The 10,872-nt window shown below is 50.7% G+C and overlaps 1 protein-coding gene across 1 annotated transcript in view; it reads left to right on the forward strand.

Annotated features, from left to right (window-relative positions):
- RXRG (retinoid X receptor gamma) overlaps positions 1–10,872 on the forward strand; it is a 49,079-nt gene that overhangs the window by 9,318 nt on the left and 28,889 nt on the right. Inside the window, exon 2 of the mRNA XM_029933189.1 lies at positions 8,791–9,038. Coding sequence (XP_029789049.1) covers positions 8,791–9,038 — 248 coding nt within the window. The remainder of the gene's footprint in view (positions 1–8,790; positions 9,039–10,872) is intronic.

The raw sequence follows: 10,872 nt of genomic DNA on the forward strand, positions 1-10,872 counted from the left end.
ACAGAGCACGAACATGGGAGGGGCAGAGAGAGAGGGAGACACAGAATCCCAAGCAGGCTCCAGGCCCCGAGCTGTCAGCACAGAGCCTGACATGGGGCTCAAACTCACGAACTGCGAGATTGTGACCTGAGCCGAGGACGCTCAACCGACTGAGCCACCCAGGTGCCCCTGGATGTGTCTTCTGCTTCTGCTCCCTGTTCCCTGGGAGCTGAGTGCCTCCCGCCTGGGGGGTGGCACCCGTTAAAGTGTAGAGCTCTGTGCCTGCAGGACGCCTTCCTGCCCAGTGTCAGGGTGGCTGCGAAGCACTGAGGTTTATGTGCAGGTGCTTTTGAACATGCTGATCAGGACTCGTGCACCAGCGTGGTGGCATCCCAGGCCCCTTCTACCGAAAAAGGAGGGGATAAGTCAGGCCAATGTGGGACCCTGCTGAATGAGCCCCGGGCCAGCTTGGAGCTGTGAGGGGCACAGTCAGGATGGGGAGGGTCCTAGTCAGAACACGTCAGGGTCAGGGGCGCCTGGCTGGCCCGGTTGGTAGAGCACATGTGACTCTTGACCTCCGGGTTGTGAGTTCCAGCCCCATGTTGGCTGTTGAGGTTATGTAAAAAAAAAAAAATCTTTAATTAAAAAAACAAAAGTGCCAGGGTCAAAGTCAAAGTTTAGAGGGAGGCCGCAGGGTGGGCTGGGGAGGGCAGGGAGAGCCGTCTGTGTGCTGGTCTGGGGACTTGGGGAGCAGGGAGCACATGGGGGGGCGGGGGGGGCAGAGGCCGTGGACCATGGCTTTCTCTTCTCTGTTCAGGTGCCGCTTGTCTAACGTACTAGTCGCGCTTCCTCGGGCACTCTGTTTAGTCTCTCTGTCTCCCAGCGTTCGCATTTGTCCAGTAGGGAGAAGCAGTCCACCCCGCATGGGGCTAGTAGGTATGAAATGCGTCCATATATGTGAAGCGTCCATATACCATGTCTGGCCCGCAGCAAGTGCTCAATGAGTATTAGCTGTTAGTCTGTTAGTCATCGAAGGGGGTGACGATTCAAGTGTCAGTTAAAGTGTCTTCCTGTCGCGGGTCTCTGCCTGCCTCGCTCCGCAGCCCACCTGCGTGTTACAGGCCAAGAGGGGGACAGGATGTGTGGACAGGTGTCCTGCGGTTCTGGGGCTCGTGCACCATGTCCCTGCACCAGAGACAAGGAGACAGGCTTGGGTGTGCCCTTGGGCCCCAGGGGGAGGAAGGTAAATGGGATTGGGTCCTGCCATGCATGCTCCCTTGATTTCACTTGGAGAGTCCTGACTCTCAGAAACAGCGCATCTTTACCTCTGTCCCCTTGCCCGTGGGTGTGTATTCACCAGCATCAGTGATTCGTTCCAACTTCCCGTTGAATCCAGCAAAGGCGTGTTAATGCCGGAGAACTACCAGGCAGAGCAGCCACGGGGTGGAAACACCAAGCCATTTGCTCCCTGGGCTGGCCAGTCAGAAAGACTCGTGCTTGACATTTCCCTTTCATTGGCTGAGGATGAGTTGCTAAGCAACTTCCTCACCTTGGTAAGAATTCTGATGTTCTGAGTACCCCGGGCTTCTCTTTCTCAACAGCACCCCCCACCCCAACACACACGCCCAACTCCTTACTCAGAGATTTAATTTTGGTAAACACCAGGGACATAGATTGCTTACGCAAATAATGTTTTAAAAATTTTTATTTATTTTGAGAGAGAGAGAGAGCATGAGTGGGGGAGGGTAGGAGAGAGAATCCCAAGTGGGCTCTGAGCTGTCAGCACAGAGCCCTACACAGGCTTGAGCTCAGGAACTGTGAGATCATGACCTGAGCTGAAATCACTTAATTGACTGAGCCACCCGGGGGCCCTTCTACAAGTAATTTCTGTTGATGGACTCTGTAGGGTTATATTCATTAACAAAACTTCACCCCAAGGCTGATCCCACCCCGTTGTCTGGGATGTTCGGAGCATCTGCTGTGTCCCAGGCACAGTGCTGGGCACCACAAGGGGAGTCGTGAGCAGCAAGGGATAGAAATGAAAAGTGTGTAATGTCCAGTAGGGCAGCAGACAGTCGGACTGGAAGTCACGTGGAGGACCTGTGTGTGGCAGGCTGGATTAGAGGGCGATCTGGGGGAGCCAGGCTGAAAGGTGGAGGGGCCGGGGCACAGGGGTGCTCCGGGCTCAGAGCAGTGGCTATTTACTAGCCGATTCAGAAAATTCAATACCGTAAACAACTGGTGTGTCCGTTCTAGCCTATGGCAACGAGCATCCTTAGCAGAGCATTAACGTATGTGATCTTCTACAATGGCCCTCAAGCCAGACCCGGCCTCCCTCACAGCATCGACCGGATGCTAGTTCATTGCACCTGCTGCCCCGGGGCCCGTGCTCGCAGTGCTGTCTGCAGTCCACTGAGGTAGGCGTGTGTGTCTCTGTTTCCGGTGAGAAACTGCGGCTCAGAGAGGTCAGCTTCCTTGCTCAAGTTTATGGGACTGCAAAGAGGTAGAGCCTCAAATCTGGTCTAGGACTTTTTGGCTTCGGAGTCTTGTGTTGAGCACGGACTGCATCCCGGACGCAGTGGTGCTGTGACGCACACACAGACCTCAGGATTCATTGGAATCATCACAGTGCACGCGCCCCAAGCAGCTGGGATTGCTGGTGACACTAGGCCTCTCAGATGGAAGGTCTCACGTTGTCCAGGTGCCGATGACAGGGGCCCCTCGGAAGGTGGTCCAGACTCAGATCATGTCAGATCACTGCGACCCACGCTTCGTCTGCGAGATGCCGGTGGGCCGCCTCCTACCGCCCATGTTCACGGAGCAGTGCTGGGAGGGGTCTTGGAGATGCCTGGGCAGAACGAGGCCCAGAAATATGAAAGGTTCTTTTTTTAATTTTTAAAAAATGTTTTATTTATTTTTGAGAGAGAGAGAGAGAGAGAGAGAGAGACAGTGTGAGCAGAGGAGGGACAGAGAGAGAGGGACACACAGAATCGGAAGCAGGCTCCAGGCTCCGAGCTGTCAGCACAGAGCCCGATGCGGGGCTCAAGCCCACGAACCATGAGATCATGACCCGAGCCAAAGTTGGACACTTAACTGACTGAGCCACCCAGGTGCCCCTGAAAGGTTTTTCTTAAATCCTGCTGAGAAGAGAAATTCCTGAGAGAGCACACTAGCCCTTTCCCATCAGATGAGTTAGTTTGTATTTTAAGAAAATCATTGCCAGAGCAAAGAGAATCAGCTCTCCGGAATAGAGGGTTTGCGCATTTCCCTGGCATCCGTTGGTGGGCACGGTCCGGCTGTGGCTAAAGAGGACCGGTGGGGGGGCTGTGGGTCAGGGAGCCAGCGAGGCTGCTGGGGTGCAGGGCCCGGGGCAGAGAGGACTGACGGGACAGGAGGGAAGCCCTAGAGGAAACCGTGACTCTGGATCTGGACTAGAGACCAGGAAGGCGTGTGGTGCCTTTGTCACTGGCTGTGACCCCTCTGTGGCTGTGAGAAAACGGAGGGAGAGGGAGGGAGGCCCATCCAAGTGCCTGGACAGCTGCGCTCCGGTGTCTGTCCATGAGAATAGGTTAGTTCTCCATTGAGAAACACTTTTGTCATTAGAGGCTTTCTTTCCACCTCTTCTTTAATTTTTTTTGTTTATTTTTGAGAGAGAGAGAGAGAATGAGCAAGTGAGCATGAACGGGGGAGGGGCAGAAAGAGAGGGAGACACAGAATCGGAAGCAAGCTCCAGGCTCTAAGCAGCAGACAGCACAGAGCCCCGCGTGGGGCTCGAACTCGTGAACCACGAGATCATGACCTGAGCCGAAGTCAGATGCTTAACCGACTGAGCCACCAGGGTGCCCCTCTTTCCATCTCTTCTAAAAGCAAAGCTCTTCATGTCTAAGAACCACTGGGTCCTGGGAGAGGCAAAGAACCCAAATGTTTGATCATGTAAGATGTTATCCATCTTTTTGAATTTTATTGAGGAAAATATTTTAAGTGTTTATTTTATTTTGAGAGAGAGAAAGAGAGTGTGAGCAGGGAAGGGGGAGAGAGAGAGGGAGAGGGGAACAATCCCAGACGAGCTCTATGCTGTCAGGCTATCAGCCTGGAGCCTGATTCTGGGCGAATTTCTTCTTTTTTTTTTTTAATGCAGTTTTAAAGTAGCCCCTCTCTTCTTGGTCACTGACTCAGCAGAAACAGCACATTTAAGGCTGTTGTAAACCACGCTTTAGCTCTATTTCATTCTGTCCCAGACATGCACCATCCTTTAAAAAATTTTTTTTCAATGTTTATTTTTGAGAGACAGAGACAGAACATGAGCGGGGGAGAGGGTCAGAGAGAGAGGGAGATACAGAATCTGAAGCAGGCTCCAGGCTCTGAGCTAGCTGTCAGCACAGAGCCTGACGCGGCGCTCGAACCCACGAACCGTGAGATCATGACTTGAGCTTAAGTCGGCTGCTTAACCGACTGAGCCAGCCCCCGGCTCCCCAGCCATGATGCACCATTTGGAGCATGACTGAGCCGTCAAGGCATATTCTGATTGTCCTAATAAGTAGTAGTAGTAATAATAAAAGCAATGTACTTTTAATGTCAACCACTCTCATCTCATTTCATCTTATTCTTGGGACAACCTGTGAGTTCCCCAAAGTCCATGTTTTCTATATTTTTGTGCAGGTCAGTGCTTCTCTTCCCTGTCACCCCTCTGCACTTTCTTCCCGTGATATTCTACATACTGAGTATCCTTTGTCCTCGGTCACTTTACTCTCTTTTTGAAAACTTAAATAGCTATTTTTAGAAAGGTAATCTCACACAAAAATAGAAGCCAAGTCACCTGCTATAAATAGAAGGAAGCAGTAAAAATAGTCCTAAAACAATTAGCATTTTGTAATGTCCACACCCCACTTAAAATCCCCTTGAAGGTGCCCCTCCCCACCTGCTACAGGTCGCACACCTCGGGAACTCTCGGGGTGAGGGGTGTGTGAGGCTGTGTGCTCCTGTCTGTCCACGGCTCTGGGCCTGCTGTTGGGGTTCAGAAGTAAAAAGGCACAGGCTCTCTGAGACCCACGCAAGCGGAACAAAAAGGAGAGTAGTGGGGTCCTTTGGTGGGAAGCTGAAGTTGCACGGGAATGGAGAGGGGCGACAGCCCCTGTCCCAGCAGAGAGCAGGACTGCTGGCCCTTCAAGACGGGCTGGCTTCCAACTCACCTGTCACATGCTATCTCAGTAACAGGCTCAAGATATACATTGGCCTCGGTAAATGTCACAGCCTTCCAGGGCCTCACAAGAGTCTAAAATTGTTCTTTCCAATCAGTGGCCATCTGGGAAGATTTTTGGTTTTTCTGGCCTGAGTTCTTGGAAGCTGCCCTTTTCCTTTCTCCTTCAGATAAACTTTCAGCTTGAGATCACTTCATAATTGAGTCATCTCGTGCTTGGTGAGGTGACGGCTCTCCGCATCATCCCTGCTGTCCGGACAGCGCGCTCAGGAGAGCGCGTGGGCTTCAGACTGACAGCTCGAATCTAGGTTCTGTCACTTATTACCCGGCCAGTGCCGGGCCCCACTTATTACCCGGCCAGTGCCGGGCCCCACGTGGGGAAGCGAAAATGGATACTTCTCTCCTTCTCTTAGTTTAGTGGAAAAGACAGGGAAATAAATAAATATGGCGATGCAGGAGAATCGGGGCTAAGATAGGACTAAACTCAGGCTGTTATTAGAAAACAGAAAAGTGCATCTAACTAATCCAGGAACACTAGACAAGTCTTCCTGGAGGAGGTGACACTTGAGTTAGACCTTGAAGGATAAATAAGAACTTAATAAAAATGGAGGGGAGAGCAAACCATCCTGAAACAGAGAGCAGTGTTGGGGGAGGCTGAGCACCCGAAATGGTCCTTACAGGCTTACCTTTAGGATGAAATGAGTTAATGTATGGAATTTGCCTAATGCTATTCAGGATACATTATACATGTTCAACATGATCTTTTGAACCCCTTTGCCACTCCTCCTCCGTGGACTCCTAGAATGTGGCTCATCCTCAGCTGCGCTACTTAACTTTTTGTAACATTTATTTTTGAGATAGAGAAAGAGAGAGCGAGCAGAGGAGGGGCAGAGAGAGAGGGAGACACACAATCTGAAGCAGGCTCGAGGCTCTGAGCTGTCAGCACAGAGCCCAAGGCAGGGCTCAAACTCATGATCTGTGAGATCATGCCCTGAGCCGAAGGCAGGTGCTTATCTGATTGAGCCACCCTGGCGCCCTGGTCAACTGCTCTACTTAGAACAGGGTGACTGGGATTTATCTGTTCATGAGACATCTGTCCCTGATAGATGGAAACTTCCTGCTTGGATGACAGGAGGGTCAGAGCTTTTTTGGATGTGGGAGTGACTATTCTCTCCACAGAGGGACCTTAGGCTTGTTAGCAGAAGCTCAAAAGAAACCCTATGCTGACATCTTTTCTGGTGGCGTATTTATGTTTAAAAGTAGCTGCACAGAGAAAACATGAAGTCAAGAAAGTATGTCCACCCCCCGGTGTTCATTGCAGCATTATCTGCAATCCCCAAGATGCAGAAGTCACCTCGGTGTCATCATTGAGTGGATAAAAGTTGTGTACGTGATGGAATGTTATTCTGCCATCAGAAAGAGAGAAATCTTGTCATCTGTGACAACACGGATGGGCCTTGGGCGATGATCACCAAGTGAAATAAGTCAGACCAAGGAAGCCAGGTCCTGTGTGATCTCACTTATGTGGAATCTAGTAACAATAAGGAGCACTGAGCTCATAGCTCCAGAGAACAGATTGGTGGATGCCAGAGGTAGGGAGGGGGTGGGATAAATGGGTGAAGGGAGTGAAAGGTTCAAACTTCAAGTCATAAAATAAGTAAGCTCTGGGATATAATGTGCAGCATGGTGACTATAGTTAACAATACTGAACTGTGTATTTGGGAGTTGCTGGGAATGGGGCGTCTGGGTGGCTCAGTTGGTTAAGCGTCCAGCTTCAGTTCAGGTCATGATATCATTCACGGTTTGTGGGTTCGAGCCCCATGTTGGGCTCTGTGCTGACAGCTAGCTCAGAGCCTGGGAGCCTGCTTCAATTCTGTATCTCCCTCTCTCTCTCTGACCCTCCCATGCTTGCACTGTCTCTCTCTGTCTCTCAAAAAGAAATAAAAAACAAAAAAAATTTTTTAAGAAAGTTGCTGAGAATGGATCTTAAAAGTCCTCATTACAAGAAAAAGAATTTCTGGGGCACCTGGGTGGCTCCATAAGTTGAGCATCTGACTTTGACTCAGGTCATGATCTCGTAGTCATGGGTTTGAGCCCCGAGCCGGGCTCTTTACTGACACTTCAGAGCCTGGAACCAGCTTCAGATTCTGTGTCTTCCTCTCTCTCTGCCTTTCTTCTACGTGTACTCTGTTTCTGTTAAAAAAATAAATAAAACTTAAAAAAAAACCCAAAATTCCTCACTGTGTGTGGTGATGAATGTTAACTAGTCTTATTAGTGGTGACCATTTTGTAGTATAAACAAATACCAAATCATTATGTTACACTCCTGAAACTAATATAATGATATGTGTCAATTATATCTCAATAATAAAAGAAGAATAGTTCGGTTACATTTATGACACGCTCTGCTGCCCCCCAGCCTTCAAAGGGGACCCATCCCTCCTCCATATCTTTCTCCTAACACTACTGTTAGTAGCCCTGATGTATCCCACGGCTTAGTAGTAATACTCAAGAGACACTCATACTCAAGAGATATTCCTTGAGTGAAGAGCAGACGACACAAGGAAGTAGCTGTGTGACACAGGGTGAACTCCCCTATCGTTCTTCCAGTCTCTTCTTTGCTGCTACAGATCCTGAGGTGTATAGCTCCTCTCTTAGGGAGAGAATGTTTTATGATGGGTGCCTGAGGTGAATGTAGGGTACCCTCCTTCTCTGTCAACTTGAGCTGCCACTGGCCATAAGGGAGCTTGGATTAACCTGGAAAACTGTACCAGACATCCACGTGCCCGGGGTTCTTCCGTGGACACCTGGAACCGCAGCTCCTTGTGTTTCGGGAAGGGTCGGGGCAGGCCTGTCTGCACTCGCCTTCCTGGGCTCCTGCGGCCGTGAAGCCATGCGCGTCTATCCTGAGTCTTCTTCCCTGAGTGCTGACAAAGCCCAGAGCTGTAGAGACAGGCAGGGCAAGAACTTTATGGGCACAAAGCTGCAAAAGATACAGGCAGTCAAGGGCATGACAGTGGCATCTGCTACTCTGCTGTCATGGTAGAATATGACCCCTGACAGCAGAGACGGTGTTCTCTCAGGCTCTGAGTCCCCAGCACCTGAAATAGTACCTGTACCTTAGTCAGTGTTCCTTGCACATGAGTGAATGAAAGTCTCCCGACTGGCAGGCTCAGCCCTGCCCTGACCCTCAGAGCAACAGGAGCGTGAAACCAGGATTCGGGAGCAGCTGGGCACCTGCTCGCTTTACCTCCTCGTGGAGGTTTGGAGTTGACTCACATTCCCTGGCTGGCTGGCCTGGGTCACAGTTTCCCAGGCCTGGGGGCTCGTGGGCGGCACCTTTTGTGTCTCTGGCTGTTGATGTGATGCAGTCCAATGTGGATTCCAGGTGCACAACAGCAAAGTAAACCATGGATGGGAGTTCTGTCCTAGGGAAGGCCCGCTCCCTCTCTCTTCTTCATTTGCCTTTATTCTACTGCCTCAGTGGGGGTGTGAGTGCCGGGGGCTCACAGATACACAGTGGGGCTGGAAGGAGACAAGCTGGGGTGGGCTCAGTCCTTACGCAGGCCATCGCTGTGCCCCCCAGTCTCCCATCACCTATGCTCTTCTTACAGGCTCGCCCGGCCACTCCGGCTCCACGTCCATGAGCCCATCGGCAGCCTTGTCCACTGGGAAGCCAATGGACAGCCACCCCAACTACACGGACACCCCAGTGAGTGCCCCACGGACTCTGAGCACAGTGGGGACCCCCCTCAATGCCCTGGGCTCTCCATATCGAGTCATCACCTCGGCCATGGGCCCCCCCTCAGGAGCACTGGCAGCGCCTGCAGGAATCAATCTGGTCACCCCACCCAGCTCTCAGGTAGGTGCCCGGCTTCTTGTGGGGCTTTTTAGTCACCTTATGCAGTGTCACCCATGCAAGTCCTGGAGCCGAGCCAGCACTCGGCACTTCGTGTGTACTTTCTGGGTCGTCTCTGCAGATGTGTCTCCTGCAAGACCTTCACCAAGGATGTCCTTAGGCAGCACCGCCCCTGAGAACTGAAAACGCCTCATGGTCGAGGAAACTGTGGCCCTTAGGCCACCCCTGTGGCTTAATGGTTCAGCCCTGGCACTGATCTCACCATTTCTGAAGGCTGTTTGTCATCCTTGGGACAGACCCATCCAATAATGAGTGTTTATCAAGTCAGTGAAGTGCGTGGTGCTCTGTTCCATGCAATGAGGGACAAAGAAATGCTCAGGACATGGTCTTTGGTCTCCAGGAGCTTATAGTTCAGAGGGGAGATGGGCGGGGAGGGTGCATGGATAAATCCAGAACACGGCAGACTGTGTTATCTACGTGTTGTCCTAAGATAGAGGAAAGTACTGGAAACTCAGGAAGGAAGGAAGCCTCACCCAATTCCTAGTGCTTCTGCCACAACAGAGGAGAGGAGGTGTGTGCATGGAGAACACTGCTGTAGGGTGGCCAGTTGCCTCTCACTCCCTTCTAGCAGTGTTGCAGTGAGCTCATCAACCTTCTCTTCTTGTAGCAGTCAGCTGTTGCTGCAATAATGCTGTGTAATAAACAGTCCTCAAATTGTCAGGGTGCACAAACACACACATTTTTTTTTTTGGTTCCTCACTCAAATTTATGTTGGCTGGGATGGCTCTGCTTCAGATAGTGGGTGAGCTGGACTAGGCTGCAGGCTGGGTGCAAGCCTGCTGGCATCCCAGCCTAAAGGAGCTACTTGGGGCATGCTTTTCTTGTGGTGTCTCACAGGAGTGCAAAATCAAAACCAAATCAGGAAGGTACAGTGAAGTCTCTGCCCACATCATGCCCTCCAACATCCCCTTGGGATAGAAACCACATGGCTGACTCCAACATTGCAGTGCAGGGAAATAGGCTGTGCCTGTTTAATTTTTTATTTTAATTTTTTAAATAGTTTATTGTCAAATTGGTTTCCATACAACATCCAGTGCTCTTCCCCAAAAGTGCCCTCCTCCATCACCACCACCTCTTTTCCCCCTTCCCCTTCAACCCTCAGTTCGTTTGCAGTATTCAATAGTCTCTCAAGATTTCTGTCCCTCTCTCCTCCAACTCTCTTTCCCTCTTCCCCTCCCCTTGGTCCTCCATTAGATTTCTCCTGTTAGACCTATGAGTGCAAACATGTGGTATCTGTCCTTCTCTGCCTGACTTATTTTGCTTAGCATGACACCCTCGAGGTCCATCCACTTTCCTACAAATGGCCAGATTTCATGTTTTCTCATTGCCATGTAATACTCCATTGTACACATATACCACATCTTCTTGATCCACTCATCAGGTGATGGACATTTAGACTCTTTCCATGTTTTGGCTATTATTGACAGTGCTGCTATGAACATTGGGGATACATGTGCTCCTATGCATCAGCACTTCTGTATCCTTTGGGTAAATCCCTAGCAGTGCTATTGCTGGGTCATAAGGGAGTTCTATGGATAGTTTTTTGAGGAACTTCCACACTGTTTTCCAGAGTGGCTGCACCAGTTTACATTCCCACCAACAGTGTAGGAGGGTGCCTGTCTCTCCACACCCTCGCCAGCATCTATAGTCTCTTGATTTGTTCATTTTAGCCACTCTGACTGGCGTGAGGTGGTATCTCAGTGTGGTTTTGATTTGTGTTTTCCTGATGATGAGTGATGCTGAGCATCGTTTCATGTGCCTGTACGCCATCTGGATG

This window comes from Suricata suricatta, chromosome 3 (assembly GCF_006229205.1).
Source record: "Suricata suricatta isolate VVHF042 chromosome 3, meerkat_22Aug2017_6uvM2_HiC, whole genome shotgun sequence".
Lineage (NCBI taxonomy): Eukaryota > Metazoa > Chordata > Mammalia > Carnivora > Herpestidae > Suricata > Suricata suricatta.